At 54.4% G+C, this 22,569-nt stretch overlaps 1 protein-coding gene across 1 annotated transcript in view; it reads right to left on the bottom strand.

Moving 5' to 3' along the window:
* The window catches only part of IFFO2 (intermediate filament family orphan 2), a 49,243-nt gene extending 27,412 nt beyond the window's left edge, over nt 1-21,831 (bottom strand). Inside the window, 3 exon segments of the mRNA XM_032624552.1 lie at nt 20,838-21,339; nt 21,342-21,383; nt 21,386-21,831. Of these exon segments, the coding sequence (XP_032480443.1) occupies nt 20,838-21,339; nt 21,342-21,383; nt 21,386-21,491 (650 nt within the window). The 5' untranslated portion in view covers nt 21,492-21,831.
* Between the last annotated feature and the right edge of the window lie 738 nt (nt 21,832-22,569).

The following is a 22,569-nucleotide window of genomic DNA, read 5'->3' on the forward strand; positions in this document are numbered from 1 at the left end:
AGGAGGGAGGAAAGCAAGCAGTCTCCACCATGACACTGAAAAACAGTGGTTGCCTCCAGAGGGAGAGCCTTGGTGGCTGGGGTCAGGGTGGGAGGGAGACTCGTCACTCTGTCCCCTTCTGTAACCATTTTCTAAATTGTAGTAAAATTCTCATAATATAAAATTTGTCATTTTAACCATTTTTAAGGGTACAGTTCAGTGGCATTAAGTACGTTTACACTGTTATGGAAAACCCCACCCATCTCCAGAACTCTTCATCTTGCAAAGCTGAAACTCTGTCCCCGTTAAACCAGTAACTTCCCATTCCCCCTCCCCGCCAGCCCCTGGCAACCACCATTCCTATTACTTTCTGTCCTCCAGGAATCTGACTACTCTGGGCTCCTCATATAAGTGAAATCATACAGTACTTGTCTTTTTGTGACCGCTTATCGGTCACGACTTAGCATAAGGTCCCAAGGTTCATCCATGTTGTAGCATGCATCCAAATTTCTTCTGTATCGTTTAAATTTCGAATCACGTAATGTATCTCCTAGTCAAAAAGACCAAAGCCATTAAGACAAAAATACCCATTCGTTTTCCCCTTATTTTAAATTGCCTGAGTATTTTACGATTACACAAGAAACAGAAAAAAAAAAAATCAGGTAAGCCAAACAAACAAAAAAAGAATTGAAAAACCCACCCAATCCTCCGTCCCTGAGAGAATCGCCATTAACACTGGCTGCACATCCTTCCCAATGCTTTCTTATGAGATTTTTTGTTCTCGTGTGAGATCTTTTAATAGTGAAAGTGGGATCAGACCGTGTGCGATTTTTCAAGTGTGCTTTTCCCACTTAACAACACATAGCAAGCACCCTTCCCAGCAGGTGATACAGCAGGTGGCCGTGGCACCACTGACCTAATGGGTCCTGCAGTGTCATTCCCAAGTCCTGGCAATCTAATCAACACTGTAAGAGGACCTTAGTACATACATATCTGCATATTTGTCTAGTTACCTCCATGGAGTGGGTTGCTGTCTCAAGGGTATGGACATGGAAAAGTCTTCTGTGAACCTCAAAAGCTCTGGATGTGACAAAGCTGTACTCTCACGGGGCTCAGCAGCCGCCCAGCGAGCCAAGGAAAAGCAGGGTCCCTGGGTCCTGACTCCAGCTCAGCAGCAACACTGTTTTGTGCCTCAGTTTCCCCATTAGTCAAAAGGCTGCCTTTCCCATGGGTGGAGGAAGACCCCACCATAAATACTGTCCTTCCTCGCCCTCATTGGGTGGCACTCTGCCTTCTCCAAGGAGCAAGGGCTGTGCGATCAGGCTTATATGAGAAATGGGCCCCGTCACCTCTCTTCCAAAAGGGTAGACATTCCCACCTGGTGTGTGATGAGCCCCGGAGCAAGTGGCCACGTGCTAGGGTGGGGCAAGATAAAACAGTGTCCCCTAGGGCACCTTCAGCCCGGCCTGACAAGCTGCATCGCACCTCCAAGCCTTTGCCTGTGCTGTATACTCTGCCTGGAAGGCTCCCTCTACATGCCACTTTGTCATTTCTTTCTCTGAAGCTTTTTCTGAAGCTTATGCCAACTTCAGGCCTCAGTTTGTATACCCCCTCCTCCAGGAAGCCTTCCCTGGCTCCTCAGTCAGGGTCAAACGCCCCTCTTCTGTACTCCAAAGGCACTGGTCATTTGCTACTGAGGTTACCTGTTCACCTGTTCGTTTCCTCTACTTAACTCAGCCCTTGTAAGATGAGACCCATCTCTGGCTCCCAGCTGCAACTCCAGAGTGCAGTATAGATCCTGGTACACAGTAGAAACTAAATAAATGTTCGCTGGATAAAGGGCCCATGGAATATCCCCTCCAGGGCCTTCCTTAGGAGACCCTATCTGGAGTCAGTGTAGCACCAACTCACTGTGTGGCCTTGGACATGACCTCCCTGCCCACCCCACCCCTCCCCGTCAGCCTCAGTTTCCCAGACAACCTCCACAGTCCCTGCCAGCTCTTCTAATCTCCTCCAACAATCCCCTTTCCTCACCTTGACACCCGCGCCTGCCACTCATGGGGCCCCCGATGGGCAGGTTAGTGCTCACAGCTCTCCGTCCCCAGGACTCAGCCTCTCTGCCCAGGCCTGGCCGAGCCCCCAGGGACCCTCCATCCAACCCCCATCCCTGGTGTCAGCAGCGCTCAGCCTCTGGGACTCCATCTCTTGTTCAAATCCAGAAGCCAGGAGGGGGTCTGGACACCAGGCCAAGAAACTGGAGGCCCAGGGGGTCTGTGCCCAGGAGGCTGGGGGAGCCCCACCCAAGGATATGTTTATAGCTTAGGAAAAACAGCAACTCCCAAGGCTATTTTGGAAAACTAATGTGCACTTTGGATCTCCCTGTTGTTTATTTCAAGTGACCTTGCCGTCCTGCAGGTAAATGCACGACACTGCGGGTCTGCAGCTTAAAGCCATCTCCCCATCACAGCCATGTCACTCACTCCGAGCTAAGCACGCCTGGACCAATGAGGGGTCGGCAACCAAGCAGATCCCACCAGGCAAGGGTTGGCACACACCTCATCCTGGGTTTAAACCTCCCCAGGTCACCTCTCTGTGCCTCAGTCTCCTCACCTGTGAAATGGGGGAGAATGACCCCCCTCTTGGATTAAATGAGGATTGGCAAGTACATCAGGCTCCAGGCGTAATGGGGGGGAAAAAAAATCACAGAACATGAGCCCTCAGGACCTCAGAAGGGCATGCTCAGAAGCCCAGGCCATTTGTAAATGAGAAACCCGAAGCTCAGAGGGGTGAAGTGACGTGCCCAAGGTCACACAGCCAGGCAGCGGCAGAGCAGGGACTGCAACCCAGAGCCTGTATGTTTCCTGCCATGCCGCGGGGAGGGAGGACAGTCCTGAGCAATCACCAGGAAGGAAGGAGGGAAGAGTGACAAGGACCCCAGGAACCAATTACATGTGCAGCTGGTACAACAAGGGATGGGTCATGGCAGCTACCACCTGCATGTGGAGCGCCATCAGTGTCATAACTGGCTGGGAAGGCTGCAGGCACAGCCGGGACAGGTAATTAGAATGCAGTCACCACACCAAGCAGGATTAGTGACTACACACAGCTCAAGGGGACGGACTCATGACTTAATACCAGCCTCCTGCCACCATGCAGCCCTGACATTCAACATGATGTGAACCAGTGGGAAGGGCACTTCACACACACACACACACAGCACTCCTCCCATCCATCCACAGGGCTGGGGTACACCTTTAGAGGAGAGAGAGGTCAAAAATAGCAGACTCTCAGAGAACCTTCTGTGACAGTAACACCCCTGGCAGAGCACCTTATTGGAGCCTCTAGTTTCCTCACCCCCATTCTGCCAATGGGGAAACTGAGGCTCACAGAGGTAAGGCAACTTGTCCAGGTTCCCTAATCATAATAGTTAACAATATGAAATGTTAGGATGTGATAGGCACTATCAACTCATTTAATCCTCACAACAGCTTTATGAGGTAGGTGCTATTATTATGCCCATTTTACAGATGAGGAAACTGAGGCCCAGGGAAGTGAAGCAATGTGTGCAAGGTCACAGAGCTCAGAAGTGGTGGAGCCAGGACTTAAAGCCAGGCAGTCTGGCTCCAGAGCCCAAACTCATAACCACCGGACTCGCCTGCCTCTGCTCTCCATATGCAACAGCAGATGCTACAGTAGAACACAGGTCTCTCTGACCCCAAAGCCTAGGCTCCTTTTCTCTGTGCCAGGTGGCGTCATGATGGAGAAGGTCAGGGAGCATGTACCTGTCTCCTGGGGGTCAGAATAGACCCCAAGTGGCATCACCTCCAAACTGTAAGAGCGAAGCACAGAGGCCCTACCCTGGGCCCCGCTAGGCCCCAACAGAGGGGTTGCTGAAGTGAGGTTCTCCTAGGCCTGGCCCGGCCCCGAGGACCCTCAGATGGGCAGGGCTTCCTGCAGACACTAAAGATCCCCAAGCTGCCTGGATCCTGCCAGGCACCCAGCCCAGGGGGAGGAGGCAGATGATCACCAATCCCAGCCCCGCCAAGGGACCAGCACAGATTCCCTTCTCAACTCAAACCCAATCGGGGCCTCTCTCCCCCTGAGACTTGGTCCTCCAGCCACACAACCCCTGGCCTGGACTCAGCAAGAAGCCAAAAAGGAGATGGTCCAAGACAGAGGGATGAGAAGGAGAAGCCTGGGGGAAGGGGTGAGGCCACTCACACGGCCCCACTGCTGCCTCTTCATCTCAAAAGATTTGTAAGTCAGAGAGAGAGACTCAGCCGTGGCCATGCCCCAGCTGGTGACCTGGTAAAAGTGACTTTACCTCTCTGAGTCTCAGTTTCCTCATCTGTAAAATGGGATAACAGTACCTACCTCACTGGGTTGTGACGATTATACAAGATCATGAGTACCAAGCATCTCATGTTACTTTGCTCACCTTAGTGAGTAGATCCCACTTCCAGCTGCTGGGGCTAGGGGCTTGGTCCAGGGTCCAGGGTCCTGGGCTTGGCTGAGATGTGCCATTTTGCCCCTCAGAGGCTTCATTCTCTGCGCCCCTCTCCCCCACACTGAGACTGGGGCGCTGTCTGGTAGACTTGGATACCAAGTACCCAGCACATGCAGGCCCTCAACTGGTATTTATGCACCGGATGAATGGATGAGCTTGGGGGCTGAAGCCCCGGGGAGGAGCAGCTAGCAGGGCCTGGGTGCAAGTCCCGCTCTGCCTGTGTTCCAGCCCGTCCCGGGACCCATCTGCACAAGGAAGCTCTGACCATCCCTGGGAGCTCAGGCTCTCCCTCCACCAGCCACCCCCCTGGGCAGCCTGCCAGTGGTGGGCCCTTTCCCAACCTGCCTGGCCTCCTAGGGACAGACGGCTGGTCCACGCCCACCCCAGCAGGCCCACAAAGGGAGCAGGCAGCTTCCTCCTGGTGACTTTGCCTTGGGAGAGATGAAACTTGGTGTGACGTCTGCCAAGCCAGATGGCCTGGTTGGCCTGAGGGGCCAGGACACCAGCTGGGACTCCTGCCCCAGCACACAGAGCTGCTTAACCCATTCCTGCCCTAGCACGGGAGCTAGCATCCCCCTGGCAACTTAATTACTGTCGTAACACTCAGGCCTCCTGCCCTCCACCCTCAGAGGTGAGAGGCCTCCCAGGGGCCAAAAGGGAGTCAGCAAGGCAGTGGGGTGAGAGGGAACCACGGAGCATGTGGGAGTGGAGGAGGTGCCACTGCCCGGCTCTGAGGGGTGGCCTGGCCCGCCAGGAATCTGCCAACCCAGAGAGTGAGCGGGGTGGGTACTGGTTCCTGGCTGCGGAGAACAATGAAGCCAGCTGCCTCGCTTCCAGGACACCCATCTGGGGCAGTGACTGCCAGGTGTGAAGGCCACCAGCTACCTTTAGCAGGCTGGAAAACCCACTCCCCGACCCAAACCCCAGAAACAGCACTGCCCTGTGAAGGCTGTCTGAATGGCCGCAGACATGCTTGCTCAACCTCTCTGGGCCTCAGTTTCCCCATCAGGAAAGGTGGGGCCAGGATGATCCCTGGGCTCCAGGGCCACTTCCGGCTCAGAGGGCTCCATGACTCCAGGAGAAGAAATGTACCTCCTCCCTGTGCCCCGCCCCCGGCTCCCCCAGGAACTTGTGGAATCCTAGAGGGACCAGCCAGATCCTTTCTACACAAAAAGCATGTCCCAACGAGAGCATGCATGAGTCAAGAGGAACTTCAGGCAGGAAGAAGGTAAGCTTCTGAGATTCAGTGGGGGACTGATGCTGCCTGGAGAACTCAGGAAGGGTCTTCACCAGGCAGTGCCCGCCCACTCCCCTACTCAATGGAAGGCTAAGCGAGGGGAAATGCAGCGTATGGGATTATGGCTAGAGACCAGGAAGCATTTCCCAATGGAAAAGCCTACAAGGATGCTAGAAGGCCCTGGAATGTCCTTCCCAGGCAGTAAAACCTTTAAGTGGGTTTTGCAGAGGTCCTACCCTCAAGGCGAGGGAGGAACAGATGACCTCTGGAGACCCTCTGGGGACAGCAAGCTGGAGTCCACAAGCAAAGCAGGGCCTCAGAGTCTCTGCACTCGGGTGCCCAGCCAACCTGACATTGCAAGTGGACAATGGTGTCATCGCAGGGTACAGCACAGCCAGGCCCAGCTCCAGCCTGGTGCCTGTACGCTGGTCCAACCAGGATCTCTGGATGTCTCTCAGGAGAGAGGCTGAAGAGGACTCCAGAAAAGCCCGAGAACACATCAAAATAGCCAAGGAAGGAAGGGCCAGGTGAGAGGGCTGCCAGCCAGGAGTGGAGCTGTCTGTCAGCACAGCAGAGATGCAAGGACATGGGGCTGGGATCCACAGACCTGGCTGTGAGTCCTAGGTTTTCCACCAACTTGCTGTGTAACCTTTAGCAAGTCACTACTCCTCTGAAAAGTGTGTGCTGGGGGAGAAATCAAACATCTCTAAGGACTCTTGCAAGTCTGATTTCACAGTCATTTGGCAAGCTCCCTAGGGATAGGAGTCTGCCTTTCCAGTCCATGCAGCATCATCCCCAGGGCCCAAGCATAGGGCCAAGCACAAGCCCCCTAAAAATGATGGATGGATGGGTGGATGGATGGATGAATAGGTGGATGAATGAATAGATGGATGGATGAATGAATGAATGATCAAGCAGAGTAATTCCTGAAAAAGAAGAGCAGAAGGTCCTAGGTGTCCCCTGGGATGATTCCTTACACTTGCCCTCAAGGGCTCCCTGGAATCACCTTTCCATGACTATAGACCTTCCAGCGTCCAGCCCCCTTCTCTAACTTGTGCTCACACCCACACACACATTCTTAAATATGCAACACATGCTCCAAGCACCGTGACCCAACATCCTGAGAAGAGAAGCTATGGATCCCATCAGCCATCTGCTCCAGCCTTCCCCTGGGGCGCCTCAACCTCCTGAAGCACCCTCCCAAAGCTGGGTTTGAAATGAGACTGGACAGTAACGGAACCCCAGTGACGATCTTTTAAGACCCAAGTTCACATGCCAGCTCTGCCACTTTCTGGCCATGACAAGTAACAAGTCATTTCACCTGCCGAGACTGTGTCCTCATCTGTACAGTGGGCATTAACCACAGCTACCCTTCAAGAGTCTTGCGAGGTTCAAGAGTCTTGTGCAGTTCAAAACATCTGTGAAGTTTTGAACAGCAACAGGCACATGGGATGTGCTCGGGGAACGGTGAGAGGAGTATAATGGAGTTAGGAGATCCTGGCTTCCTTCCTGGAGGAGGTGAGGGTGAGTGAAGCCTCCCAGAGTTTCTCTGCAATCCCTCCCACCTCACTTCCCACCTCGGGAGGGTGATATGCCTGGACTTAAACCCAGCAGAAGCTACAAAACAGCCTTTGTCTCAGAGGCGAAACCCTAAACCAGCTGCCTTGACATCAACTCTGGAAAAACAATGCCAGGACAGCCTTCAACGTCCGTCACCTCTCTGCCAAGGTCTGGGAGCGGGTGCTTCACCCACAAGGCCTCGCAGCGATAGTCAGTGGGCTGGACAAGAACCCGGGAGCCATATTCCCATGGCCTTCAGGAAGAAGAGCTGCCCCGGTGATCCCTGAGGTGTAAGATAGGACTTGAACTCCTGTATCTCAGCCCAAGGGCCAGGGCCAGGAACATGCAGCCCATTCCTCAACCTGAAAGACTGAGCCTGGGAGTGTGGCCGGAATTATTCTGGAAGAGCCCACCAGATTCAGGTTCAAATCCCAGCTCTGCCCCGGCCTCACAGTGAGGCCTCAGGCCAGGGATGGGTCCCAAGGCTGCCTCCGTATCCGCACAAGGATGCTGGGACTTAGGGGGCCCCTCCCCGGGGAGGCAGGGACACAGACAGACTCCCCATTCAAGACCACTCTCCAGCAAGGCCACTGGAAGCCACAGGCTGCAGGTGACACACAGTGCTGGCCACAGCCTTGGATGCTAGGTCTTGCCCTACCAGTGATCCTGTTCTGACAGTCTGCTGGGGAGGACAGGGGATGCGACCTCCTCCTTGCCAGCCAAGCAGGCAGCTCTGCTGGGGAAAGGAAGTGCTCTGAACACAAAGGCCACTCTGCAGCTGGAACGGGGAGGGAAGAGGCAGTTCTCACTGTGTGGGGCCTTGGGGGCTGGTGAGGGCCAGGCTGGGACAGAAGGGACAGAGCAATAACAACTCAGGGGCCGGCACCCCACTTAGCCCTCGGCGTGCACCATCGCACTGAACCCTCTTTACTACCCGTGAGCTAAGGCTGTCATCCCCATTTTACAGACATTTTACAGATGTCATCCCCATTTTACACCCATCCCCGAGGTGGTGATGGGAACCCAGGCGATCTCACTCCAGGATCAGAGCTCCCACCCGAGTGAAGGCCCCGATCGCAGGCTGACAACGTAACCGAGGAAGAGTGAACAAATAATTTCTTTTTAATTCCCCATGGATGTATTACGCCTTAAGGCCCAGAAAGGAAAAACCTACACGTTGGGGCTTCCCTGAACTCTGTCCGTAGCCTGGTGAGCTCTGACCCCAGTTTTCCCAACTTGAATAAGCCCTGATGTTTTAAACATCAACACTTTCTTTAAAGGCAAGTGTCAAACCAGTTGCAATGTAATATCAAGACTTTCCATAGAAAACTGTGTACAGATCCAAACATACTATTTGTTAAGGCCCAGCCCCAGGCTGGGGACTCAAGAAACATGGTCTTTGTAAAGACTGGGGGATCAGCCTTTGTGGTTCACCCAACTCCCCACTGTGGGCAAAGTTCTCAGACCTCCAACTCCAGGGCTCACCCCAGAGAAAAGGGGATGGGAATGGCCCTCAGTGGGCCAGGCTCATCAACAACCCTGTGGGTCTCGTCATCCCATTTTATACAAGAGGAAACCAAGGCACAGAGAAATGCACAGCTGAGTACACGGCTGGCAGACAGGGACAGTAGGTCAGTCGGCCACTCAGTCAAGACGCCAACGCCAAGCCGATCTCAGGAAATTGCCTCTGGTTACGAGGAGACAAACCCAAGGTGACCTCAGGTGTCTCTTTTGTAGGCCAAGAGAGCCTCATCTGCAGCACTGAGGACCCGGATGTCTGGCCGAGGGGCACGGCTCAGTCTGTGTGGGCTCCACTTTGACAGGCTCCGAGGCCTCTTCAATCTACGTTCTCTGGCCTCTGCAAGTTTTCCAAAGCCCTCCTTAAAGGACCAGCAGCCTCCAGAAGGATCCCTTAGCCCAAGGGTTTCAAAGGAACTCTGTTTAGGGGACCTGGGTTCTAGCCACTACTGTTCTGTGTGACCTCAAGGGAGCTGCTCTCCTTCTCTGGGCCTCAGTTTTCTCATCTGTAAAATGGTCATGGGTATGTGGGTGGGAGTAGAGAGAAAAAGATAAAACACTGAGGGACGGACTCTCAGAAGGTCTTCTTCAAAAGACACCAGGCACATTTAGTCATCTGGGATGACAGGGGAACGACGTCTCCTAGAAGCAGGGGGATAGATTAAATGACCTCAGAGAGAGCCTCAAACCCTCTGGGCCCACTAGGGGGTATGAGGAAGGCACAGGTGTGAGGGAGAAGGGGCAGGTGGGGCAGTCAGGCGGGAGAGGTAAGGTGAGCAGCTTAGCCTCGCCAGCTCACTCCCCGACCGACCGGTGTCTAATCACAGGCCGAGACCTTGATAGGGGCGGGGGAGGCTGAGGCCCCCATGATGGCATTGACCTCTAACCTGGCAGCTATCCCTCTCACCAGGCAACCTCCCCTGTCACCCAAACTGATGTCAAGACCCCAGGCCCATAGTACAAGGGGTCTGCCTTGGACAGAGGTGGGGTCCCGACCCCGGGGCCTCCAAGTCCACAGTGGGTAGAAAGAGGCTCTCAGCCCCATACTCACAGACACACGCGCACACCCACGGGCTTACGCACGGGCTCACAACGCCCCAGCAGCAAACAAAGAGCCCCCCACCAAGGCCTGGCATTGGGCGGGGGTGGGGGACAGAGACCCCCTCACAGCCCTCCCCTGCCTCCAGCCATAGGGAACAGAGACCAAAACAAGAAAGAAGGGAAAGAGGGAAAGGAGAGAGGAGGAGAGACAGCAAAACAGAGCAAAGAGAGCCAAGAAGGCCATGAGGAGGGAGGCAGGCCAGAAAGGCAGAGAAGAAAGAGCAGGCAGGCCAGGTTCTGGCTGTGTCCTGACTCCAGCCCGGGCCTGGGTTGTGCACCAGCATGGCAATCTCAGCTACAGGTCTTTGCACAAGCTGTTCTCTCTACCAGCAGCACCCTTCCCCCTTCTCTTCCACTCTTACTGGACCTTCAAAACACAACTCAGCTGATGTCTCCTCCAGGAAGCCTTCCTTGACTGGCCCTAAGCTGGCTCAGCTGTCTTCCAGAATCCCTGGATTTCAGGCACTACAGGGTCCCACCAGTGTCCTGCCTAGTGCTCCAAGGCTCTCTCTCTGGTCCAGTGTTCTGACTTTGCAACAAGCTTTCCCCACATCTATTCCAGTCTCAGTCTCCACCCACACCCTGCCCCCAGATGGCCTTCTGCCCATTAACCACAGCAGGCGGGGACAAAACGGGGGTGCCAGTGGGCCCCGGGAAGATGCACCGACTCTGCCCAGAGAGAGGCCTGTCTGCTGGGGAATTTCACAAGGTCCACTTAGACCCAGCTCTTCCCCTCCCCCTAGACGGCAAACAGGTGGCAGCGAGCCAAGAAACTCCTTAAATAACCCAAGTAATAAAAATGCCAATTAAGAGGGTGGAAGGCAGTGTCTCCACTGTGGGGGTGTCTCTCCGTCGCGCAGCAGATGAGCAGGGGCTGTGTGCACCTGTACATCCTGCAGTCAGAGCACGCAGGCCAGAGAGCGCTGAGCAAGCATCTCAGAGCCGCCCTGGAGACAGCCCCGACCCAGCACAGCCCAGGCCGGGGCCCCAGTGCCACCGGAGTGCCCGCTTGCTTCTCTCCCCAGGACCCCCAGTCTCACTGAAGAATCACCATGGCACATATATACACTACTATGTATAAAATAGATAACTGATGAGAACCTACTGTATAGCTCAGGGAACTCTACTCAAGGCTCTGTGGTGACCTAAATGGGAAGGAAATCCAAAAAAGAGGGGATATATGTATACATATAAAGCAACTATACTCCAATAAAAATTAATTTAAAAAATCATCACAGCAGCTGCCAGTGTCTGAAGGCCGTCACCTCAGTCCCTTTCTCATGCCACCCATGCAATATGCCTATCCATCCCCATTTTGCAGGTAAGGAAGCAAGGACTCTCTCAAGGTCACGGAGCTGATAAGCAGTGGAAACACTCTTGGACTCCTCTCTTCCCAGCTTCCAAGTTCCACACAAACGCTCTGCTCCGAGCTTTTTAGTTCCAAAGGTTTTTGTCCTTTGACTTGGGATCTAGGGGAGATGTGATATAAAGGCAAGGGGAGGACAAGACCTTTCATGGAACTTCAAGTAGCCCCAGGTTGCATGAGAAGTTGGAGAAGAAACAGCAGTGTGGGTGTGGCCCAGGGCTTCCGATCACTTAGTCACCATGGGCACAGCACTCAACAGTTTATAAGATGCTTCCACAGGCATCACTTCGTTTAATCTTCCAAACGGCCTCATGAGGCCAGATTTATTACCCCCATTACACAGAAGGGAAAACTGAGGCTCAGAGCAGGAAAGCTGCTTGCAATGCACATGCCCCTTCCTGGGTACCACACAGGATAAAAGGTTGGATCTGGAGCCTGACTTCCTGGGTTTGAATCTTGGCTCGCCACGTCCTGTCTTGGCCCGGCTTCCCTCAATGTCTCTATGGCTCAGTTTCAGCATCTCTAAAATGGGCTAATGATAGTATCCAACTCATAGAGTTGTTATGAGGTCATATAAATTAAATATTTGTAAACTGCTTTGAGTGGAGCCTGGCAAAGGGTACATGGTCTATAAATATTTTTTAAATTAATTACTATTTATTGTACCTCTAGTATGCATAGGCACTATTTGGGCAGGTACTTGTCACGTGACACTGTCCCATTTGTCTGTGTCCCCAGACACCGAGCTCCTGAGGGCAGGGGCTGTGTCTGCTTCACCCCGGTGCCCAGCATGGGGCCTGGCACACGGTGGGTGCCCAGCCACCGTCCAGAGAACAGAACCTTGGTTTCTCAGACACCCACATCCAGCAACCTCATCTTCCCCAACAAGAGGCACAGGATGACTGTAACAAGTTCCCTCTACCCTGGCAAAGTTCACAGCACCAACCGAAAGCAAAAGTCAGACCTGAGCCCAGGGTGGAGGCCAGCTTCCCTCTGGCCACCAGAATGTCCACTGCTCTCTCCTGCTCGTCATCAGGCAGTGAGCCCCTGACCACTGCCCTGGGAGTGCTCAGGCACTGGGCGTGAAAAGGAGCATTGAAACTTAGAGTCTGAGACCCACATCCAGTCCTGACTTTGCTGTGTGACTTGGGGCAAGTTAATTTTCCTCTCTGAGCCTCGGTTTCCATCGTGCAGGGTTGTCACAAGGTTTAAATCAGATCACATGGAAAGTGCCTGACAGGTAACGATTAGTGTTCCTAGCTCGCCATCCCTTCCCCCACCCTCACCCCCAGGTCTCCCAGCCTAGCTTTGCCAACCCAGGAACTCCCCCTCCCCAGAGCTCAATCCTCAGAGATCAGGGGAGCTGGCCTGCCCTCTATGGCGGCCCAGGAGGCTCATCTGCCTGCGTTGCCAGTGATTCATTGGCTTCGCCAGAAATAATTACTCTAAAGTCACAGCAGGAAGTCTTCCCTGCATGGTGGCCACCTCCTGTTCCGCCACCCGCCCCGGCAATACTGTGACAGGTGCCGGGGAGACCCACACCTCAGCCTGCCTCTCGTCTGCTTCCTCCACCCTGTGTCAGCATCACCAGCCTCCAGGCCGCGTGAGACGAAGCCAGCCTGCGTCTCTGCCAGGCAGAGCACTGAACTTGGGGTCTGGAGACCCAGGCTGGACTCGCTGGGAGATCTGGGGCAGAGTTCTTCACCCTTCTGAAACTCTCATCTGTAAAATGAACAGAATCAATCCTACCTCTTGGAATTGCTCTAATAATTAAATCTCACTTATTTAAAGAATTCATCACAGAGCTTAGCACGTAGTAGGTACTCAATTAATGGTGGCTATGAACTCACTATGATTTATTTTATTTTATTACTTTTTTAATTATTTTATCTTATTATTTATTTTTGGCTGTGTTGGGTCTTTCTTTGTTGCTGTGCACGGGCTTTCCCTAGTTGCGGTGCACAGGCTTGTTATCACGGTGGCTTCTCTTGTTGTGGAGCACGGGCTCTAGGCTCGCAGGGCTTCAGTAGTTTTGGCAAGCAGGCTCAGTAGTTGTGGCTCACAGGCTCTAGAGCACAGGCTCAGTAGTTGTGGCGCACGGGCTTAGTTGCTCCGCGGCATGTGGGATCTTCCCGGACCAGGGATCGAACCCGTGTCCCCTGCACTGGCAGGCGGATTCTCAACCACTGCACCACCAGGGAAGCCCCTCAACTGATTCTTATAACAACACTGGGAAGCAGAACACATAAGAAAACGTATCCCCATTTTACAGAGCAACACATCAAGGTGCAAGAGATTAAATGGCATGCACAGAATGCAGATCACTCCAATAGAGTTATAGAGACAACAGTGTTCCTAGGGCACTGGGCGAGCCCATCTTCCCAGTGTCCCCACGCCCAGGTGGGCAACACCCTAGGCAAGCCAGGACCACGACCTGGACTCCACAGGGCTCTAACTGCCCCCTGCGACACCCCAGGGGGCTCAGCCAGGCCACAGGCCCTCAGGGGAACCTGAGGCATTTGCCAGATTTAGTATTGGGTGACAACTACTCTTGTACCAAGAACTAGAGCAAGAAACTACATCCTGCCCAGGAAGCCAACCATGGGTGCCCACTGGGGTTGGGAGGGCACTGCCCTGGCAGGCAGGCGGCAGCATCAGAAATATTCACCAGCCTCCCACCTGGCCTGGAATCTTCTAAGCACCAGTCCTGCCAAGAGGCTTCACAACCCCCAGATGCTGCCAGCAAGGTCATGGACTACCCTCTCCCCAGGTTCAAGCTTGACTTGAACCCGTTCTTGACTTCTGCCCAACTCACAAAACCAGCACTGCTCACCCCTTCTGCCCTGTGAAATCTGGCTGTGTAACTCTTGGAACTTCATCACCTACAATGTACTGTAGCTCTGTGAGCCCATTTACTGCTCTCACAATGTTGGGACACAGATCTCAGCATCCCCCTTTTCCAGATGAGGAAACTGAGGCTCAGAGAGGCAAAGTGATAGCCCAAGCTCGTTCAGCTTTTAACTCCTGCACTGGCGGCCCAGCATGTGGCACCAGGAGACAGGTATTCATTCAGACTTGTTGAACTGATGTGTCAGGACTGGAGCGCGTGTCTCCTGACTCCAGGTCCAGACCCTGCTCTCCACAAGCTGTGAGTCCGCCGGATGTAGAGTCCATGCGTGTCAGTTATCGTGTCAACCCAGCCTCACTGGGGCCTACCAGCACGCAGCAGCCGGGCACAGAGCGCCCCTCACTGCACAAATACTTGCTCAGCATGGACTCTGCCCAGGCCCTGGATGGGTTCTCTGTGTACAAGGCGAAGAAGACAGACCCGGAGCCGGCCCCCACAGAGCTTACAGTCAGTGGAGGGGGCAGATACATCCCAGGCAATTACAATTCAGGGTGTACGGTCCTGCGATGGGGAGGCAGTGGGTGCTCAGGAATGCCCAATGCAAGAAAGTCAGGGGAGAGCAACATATCCTGACCCTGAGGTTACAATAGGGCTGCCTCCTTCCCTGCCGTGGGCCTCCTGCCATCTATGACCTGGGAAATAAACGGAGCACCAACCCGGTTGAATCTCATCAACGTGATCGAAAGCCAGGACTCCACATGCAAAGTCCGCAGCCTCCGGTATCACTGACACATGGCATGGTTCAAATCAATTCCCTTGGAAGTCCATGCATCTCTTAGCGGCAAGGGATGTCTGAAAGTTCTGGGTCTACCCTTCTATGTCTTTCAAATACCGACACGTGTGGGGATGCAGCCACAGGCTCGGAGAGAGAGCCTGAGAGCGCGCTTGTGCGTGCGTGCGTGTGTGCGTGTGCATGCGTGCGTGTGTGTCTGTGCGTGTGTGTATGTAAGCTGGTGGGGCCCAGGGGCCTGTATCTGGTGGCCAAGGCAAAAGCCCCGCCTCAAATTCCTGGGAGAAGGAATCTTCAGTGTCAGCTGTATCCCTGCTTCCTGCTTCCTGTTTCCTTTTCTTTTCTGGGACCTCATTCCCCTCCTTCTAGCATGAGGCTCTGAAAAGCCCTCCCAAATTTGTTCCCAAAGAGTCTGCCAGCCTAACCCAAGAGACTTGGAATACTGAGGAGCTAAATGAAGGCGGGGTTGGGGTTGGGGGCGGGGGGGGGCGTGTTTCTTTTAAAGGAGGTTGGGAGAAAGGGCAGAGGGTGGCCAGAGATTCCCGGGGGCACAAATCAACCACTAAGAGTAGGAAGAACGGCCTCCTTAGATGCTGGACAAAGAAGTAGCCCTTTCTCCCTCCGCCCCCAGCATCATCTCTGGCGCCTTCCACAGGACAGAGAGCGACGATGGGTCCTGAAATGGATGTGTCAGTCCAGCGCTGTGCTGAGAGATCCTTGTAAATGAAGGGAACAGATATTGCAGGGGCGGGGGGAGGGCTCTGGGATGGGGGACGTCCCGGGAGCTTCATGTGCCTTAACACATGAGCTTATTTACTCCTTTCAGAGCCCTAGGGGAGTTATTCTCCCTCCTTTACAGAAAGCAGTGTCTCAGGCAGCTCAGAGAGGCCAAGCAATTGCCCATAGTCCCGCAGAGAGTGGCAGAACCGGGATTCAATCCCTTTTTCCACCATCCCAGGCTGCCTCCCAGGAAAATCAGAAATAAAGACTCCGTATCAGCAGCTTCGGAAACAATGGAAGTGGCAGGGAACGAAGCCCTCTGACCAGCTTTCCGGGGCAGTCTTGTGGCTTTGGGGCACTTAGGGGCCAGCACCCACCTGCTCAAGGGCCTCCCAGCACATGACGGGAAAAGGCAAGGGACGCTCCAGCTGGCTCACCCACCAGCCCTTTTTGGAGCCCTCCATTCGGGCCCAGCCGCTTCCGGCTCATGATCAGAAATAGCTGTGACAAAAGTCCCGCCTATCCCTGAAAGTGGCTTTTTAAAAAATGCTTAAAGGCAGACACATAAAAAGGTGGAGAGAATTCTGCCAAGCCCCAGTGGAAGGCAAATGATGCGGGCATCACCTCAGGGCAGAGAAGAAAGCTCTCAATGGCAGACAGAAGTTCTGCCTGGCTCGGCTTTGTGGGTCAGCTCCCTCTGGGCCTCAGTTTCCCCAACTCTAAAACGAAAGTATTTAGCTGAATCAGTGATTTCTTTCTTTCTTTTCTTCTAAACTGTAAAACCCTGGTTTCCAATCGAATCTCCCTCAGAATATTAATCTGAGAATCATGAAAGTGGAGCTGCTGTGTTTGATGTTGGCCGAATCCTAGGTGGTCAGCCCCCCGGACTGTCCCCAGAATCATCCCCAAGACACCCTCTTCTAGACTCCAGGGCTCCAAAGAGTCCACTTGCAAACCACTAGGCTAAATGATCACTGTGGTCATCCTGGCTCTCAAACAAAGCTCCAGGGAAAACAAACCAAGAACTTTCAGGCTGACTGGAGTCAGGGGCACAGACACTCAGCAACTTGCAAGGGGAGGCAACAAAACCAGCTGGTTCCAAACCACACGGGGCCTGAGGCAGGAGAGGGGGAGGCCCGGAACAGAGAAAGGCCACACTGTCATCTCAGGAGGCAGAAAGAGCCGCCCTGAACTGGGCCCCTCCAAATCACAGACCGAAATGTAGAGCGAGCTGGCAGGGATCACCTAAAGGAACCCTGTTGTGTATAGGTAGGGGACCTAAGGCTCAGAGAGGGCAGGAATTGGCCTGAGGTCACACAGCGCCTAATGGTAGAGCCAGACCTGGAGTCTGGGTCTCTAGGATGCCCATTTAGAAAACTCTCTGCCTGTCTAAAGTTTATCTAGTTTCAGTAGGAATCTCCCAGGGAAAGGCCCCCCAGCTTGCAAACTCAGAACAGGGTATTTTGGTGGCACTGCATGGTGACAGGGTAGAGATGTTTGTTTTGGTTTTCAAATCAATGCTTGACAACCTTGTCGGCTACAGTTTCAGTGACCACATTTCCCTCGTGGTAAAGAGCTCAGAGTTGATTGGACCAAAAGGAAACCAAAGCAGGAGTGATGGGGGCCAGGGCCCAGTCACCCCCAGGCCAGGGGCTCTGGTTTGGGTTGGTATTTCCAAAGCACAGATCCTGTAGCACTGACAGCACACAAGACGATGTGACGTAGCACACAGGTGACTTGTTACATTTACATTTTATTGACTATGTGTGTGAATGGATATACAAAATGTAGTCTACCCATACAGTGGAATATTATTCAGCATTATAAAGGAATGTACTGCTGATATAAGCTATAGCATGGATGGACTGCACAAGCGCCATCTAAGTGAAAGAAGCCAGACACAAAAGGCTACATACTGTATGACTCCATTTATATGAAATGCCCAGCAAAGGCAAATCTATAGCAATAGGAAGCATATCAGCGGTGCCTGGTCTGGGGTGGGAACAGGGATTCACTGCAAAAGGGCAGAAGTGTTGCAAGTGTTCTAGAACTGGATTGTGTGGTTAGTTGCACAACTCAGTGGACTGGCTAAAAATCATTGAACTGTACACGTAAAATGGGAGAATTTTATGATATGTAAATTATACCCCATAAGGCTATATAAGATATTTTACGTAAGAAATAATATGGATGGTGGTACATGAATATGGCCACAGTTCATGGAGGTGGAACCCCAAAAGTCCCCAGCTTGGAGAACACTGAGCTACACAACCCAGGGTGCCCTTTGGAGACGCAGAATGAACATCTCCAAGGCTGCGAGTTCCACCAGGTGGACCAGAGGAAACCCTGGAAGCTTTCCTTTCCCGGCACAGGCTCCTTCTGTTGGCCACTGCTTGGGGCTCCATGCTAGACATCCTGGAACGATCTGAAGGCTTCAGTGGCCAAGAGCCCAGGTAAACACCTTGGTCTCGTTCTCTTACGAACAGGAGATCAGAAGTGCGCAGGGAGTTCAAACTCAGATTTACATATTGTCCAGGCTGGGAAGACCCTTTGAGATCATCTACCCCAGTGGTTCTTAAGCTTTTCGAAAAGCTGATCATACGCCTGCCCTTTTCCCAAAAGAAAATTCTTATGATAAACCCAAATACAGAAACAAGTAAAAATAGAATGTTACTTGTATAAATTTATATTGTAGGCTCAATGATATAACAGTTACCTATTCTAAACTCAGTCCATGAGGTTGATGAGGCTATTTTGATCCATTAACATTTAGAACTGGGATTATGGATGACAGGTCCACCTTCGCTTTAATTCCATCTCTGGTTTTGGCTACAGAGTATTAAGAAAATCCTGACTCACACAGATTAGTAGCTACAAACGGGACCAGCTTTAAGCAGTTGCTTTGTAATCTCAGAGTACTCTTCTGACAAAGAGAAGGCAGGGGTAGGCTCTAACTTGAGGCCAAGTACTAACAAATCAATGTCAAGTAGACTTCCATGAGTTAACAGTAAGAACTTAAAAGTGACTGAGCACACTTTTATGACCATTTTAACATTTTTAAAATATTAACTTTTATTTAATATTCAAGGAACTTCCTAAGGTATCTCTGAGGCAGCCGGGGGCTTCAGGGACAGTTCTAGACCACCCTCCTCTCGCTTTTACAGATAGGGAAACTGAGGCTCAAAGACGGGAGTAAACTTGCGTTGAAAAAATCCAACTTGAGCCCTGAATCAACTTCAGAAAAGATGCGTCTCCCCAGTTCACAAAAAAAAGGGAAAAAATGGGGAAAGAGAAGGTACACACTCACCCCAGAAGGGCGGGAAGAGAGACACCCACACTCCACCTGTCTCAGCAGCACCCATGTCACTCCAGGCCAGTGCCAGAAGCTGACATCACACCCCACACCCTGGGTGCAACTTGAACAGGGCATTGCTCAATGCCGACCCATCTCCCTCTAAGATTGGGCAGAGTTTTTTCATCTCCTTAGTAGCCAGGTCCCAAAAGCACACACACAATAAAGCAAACACAGCGCAAGCCTGGGGCATGACGACACAATCAACAGTGGCAGACAGAAGGGCCCATCCCTCCAAGTTTCACCATCGAGAGCAAGTGCCTGTTTCTCTGCCCCACCCCAAGGAAGCTGCCCACTAGGGGCAGAGAGGTGGCCTCCGCATGGCGAGGCACCAGGCCATTCTCAAGTCCTCAGCCCAGAAGAGTAACTTGCTCCCCGCAGGGTCCAAGACCTACCCCCAAGAAGCCAGGCCCTGCATGAGAGACCTGAGACTCCAGGCAACTGCTCCCTGACAGCTTGACAGAGCTGATCATCTTTAATAATGTCAAGTTGATTACTGTATACCTTCCAAAAAGCATCACCAGCCTACTCACCCCTTGGGCAACTGTGGATGGATTTTATTATTCCCATTTCTCTGATAAGTAAACAGGCTTCCGAGTGGTTCTGTGACCACGTGGTTCAGCCAGTGGTTCTCACAGGCAGGTAATGGAGCTGGCACGTGAATCCCGCCCAGTGGCCAGCCTGCCAGTAGAGGAAAAGGAAGGAGACCCATGCCCAGCTCTCTGTGCTCATGTGAGCACTAGGACTCGAGGAATGGAGGAAAGATGCTTCTCAGTGCATCCTCCAAGCCCTGAAGTTCAGAGCCACAGCTCCCAATGCAGAGTTGCCCATGCCTGGGACAGCAGAGGGCCCTGCCCCTATCCAGGCCTGAGATGCTACAACAGACCCCTCTACTCTTATCAGAAGGCCGATTTGACAATACTGTCAGCCAGGTTGCAGGCAGGAAGCAATGTCAGTTTCCCAGCTAGGGAATCTGGGCTGGGCAGGAAGGTGCTAGCCAGTTCAGCAGGCAGTCTGTGCCATACTCCAGCAGAGACAGTGGTCTGGGTCCATTCGGTGCCCAGTCTTCCAGCCTAAGGTTATCTCCTTCTGTGGGCCTTTAGGGCTGAGTTTGTTGGGGTCCAAAAAACCATGAGAATTGGGGGTGGGAGAAGAGAGGTGAAGGTAGCTGTTTCTAAAAGCTCGTGGCCAGTCTGATGTAGGTCTGGTTATCCAGCCCAGCCAGCTGGACCTTACAGAGCTGGAGCAAGACAGCAGACCCTGGCCTCAGTGGAAAGATCCAACCATTCTTAAACACATGACTTTTTAATTCAAGGAACAAGAAGCCAGTGGATTACTTAAGAGTTATTTCTTTTCATCCATTGACAGAGGAGAGCCCACCTCCTACATCCTTGGGAAAATACCTAAGCTGGAAGACAGACTAGCCAGGTAGTATTTCACATCCTGGCTTCACCACCTATTAGCCAAGCCATCTTAGGCAAGTCACTTGCATCTCTGTGCCTCGGTTCTCTCATCTACAAAATGAGGATAAGAATGCCCCACACTTTGCGTTGCCATGAGGATTAGATGAGATCACGGAAAACACCAATGGTCACCATGTCACCTAGAAAACAATGTGCCTGGTCCAGTGACGGAGCGGAGGTGTCCTCCACCATAGTTAGCGCCCGCTCCCATTCTTGGAACTAGATAACTGAGTTTTCCAAGCGTGTGTAGGGCGTTCTGCAAATACAGCTTCCAGCCCACCTGCCAGGACCAGCTGCCGCCCCCGGCCCCTCCCGAACGCACACATTCTTTGGCCGCGGAGACAGGGAAGACCCCCCCGGCCGGGAGTGCGGGGGCAGGAGCGGGGCCCCACTCACCTCCGCTTGTACTCGTCGCGCTCGCGCTTCACCTTGGCCAGCACGTTGTAGAGCGCGCGGATCTCGGGCGTGATGGTGTCGATCTGCACGCCCACGCCGTCGGGGTGCACCCACGACACGCCGGGGCCCTGCACGGTCTCCACGCCGCCGCCGCCCGTGCGCCGCACCTGCGTGTAGCTCCAGATGGTCCCGGGCAGGCGGCCGTAGTGCTGCGGCTGCGAGCCGCCGCCGGGGGGCAGGCCGCCCAGAGCCGCGGCGTTGGCGTTGGCTCCGGCCGCCGCGCCGCTGCCGTGCCCGCCGCCGGGCGCGGGTGGCTGCAGCAGCTCGGGCCCGGTCTGCACGGCCTGCTCGCGGGAGAAGGTCTTGTAGCGCAGCCTCCGCTCGCGCTCGCTCTGCTGCTGCTCCAGCTGCTTCTCCAGCAGCCGGTTGCGCCGCTCCAGCTCGTGCACTTTGGCCAGGAAGCAGCGGAAGCGCACGTTGAGCCCCTTCAGTAGGTGGATGTGGAGCCCAGGTCGTCCCGCAGCGCCGCCGTCACCGGCGATGGCCTGGCCCGGCCCCGCCGCCGCCACCCGCGCCGGGGCAGGTCCCCCCGGAGCCGCTCGGCGGGCAGACGGAGGCCAAGGCCATCTCCCCGAATATCAGCGAGTTCACCATGCGCCGGCTACGCGGCTCAGGGACCCGGGCCCGCGGCTCCAAGTGCGGCTCCAGCTCCGGGCAGGGCTCCCGGCGCGGCCGGGCCAGGGAGGGCGCAGGATCCAGCGCGACCTGCCGGTCGGTTCCAGATGCGCGCCAGATGCGGCCTCCGCAGAGACAGCGAGCCGGACCGCCCCCGGATGTGGGCGCCGAGGCGAGGGACTGGACTTGGGTCGTGGTGGAGGCCGCGGCGGCTTGCGCGAGGTATCGAGGATCGCTGGTACCGGCGCCGGGGCTGTCAGAGACGCTGTGGAGGCTCCGCGGTATTAGCGCGCAGAAGACTCTCAGCCTGCACTGCCCCTCTGCGGCGGGCCCCGCCCACTGCAGACACAGGCCCCGCTCCCAAGCTCGCCCCGCCCACCCCGCCCTCCTCTGCGGCGCTCCAAAGCTGGAGGCAGGGTCCCCGAGGCCCGCAGCGCCGGGCCCCGCCCACGGCCCCGTGGCTCCTCCCATTCCCGGGCTCCACAGTCTTCTCGGCTCTGTGGACTTGCTGTCTGCAGCTTTGGCTCCGCCCAGCTCCGGGTTGGGCCACTCCCTCCCCTGCGCCGGGTCCAGCCCTCCAGCCGGGCTCGGATTCTTTGCCTGGGGACACAGACCGCAGAGCTGCACCAGGCACGCGGTTAGGTGGAACCGCCGCAGAGCCAGCCCGGCCTCTTAAAGGGACAAGCAGCCACGGCAGCACTCGTTTCCCCCTTTAGGAAGTCCCCTCCCCCACGTCCTCTGTCAAGGAGACCCCGCTTCTCTTCCACCCACCCCAGCTCCCGGCCCCAGATTACCACGAGGTGAGGGAGACCTCGGCCTGGAAGAGCCGGGGGGCCAGAGCCCCGAAGGTGTATCCGCACCCCACCCCCACTCCAGCCTGGGGCGGCCTAGTTCGACCTTCCCAGGATAAGGCAGCGTTTCCAGCGGCAGGTCCCCACGCGGTGGACCCGGGAGCGCTCCTCTACCGCTTGCCCCCGCCTCTACCTGCGGGCCTCGCCGTCCCGAGACTGGCCTGGGCAATGCCGAGCCCGCTGGTCCTCGGGTCCAAAGATACGCC

This window comes from Phocoena sinus, chromosome 1, assembly GCF_008692025.1.
Source record: "Phocoena sinus isolate mPhoSin1 chromosome 1, mPhoSin1.pri, whole genome shotgun sequence".
Taxonomy (NCBI): Eukaryota; Metazoa; Chordata; class Mammalia; order Artiodactyla; family Phocoenidae; genus Phocoena; species Phocoena sinus.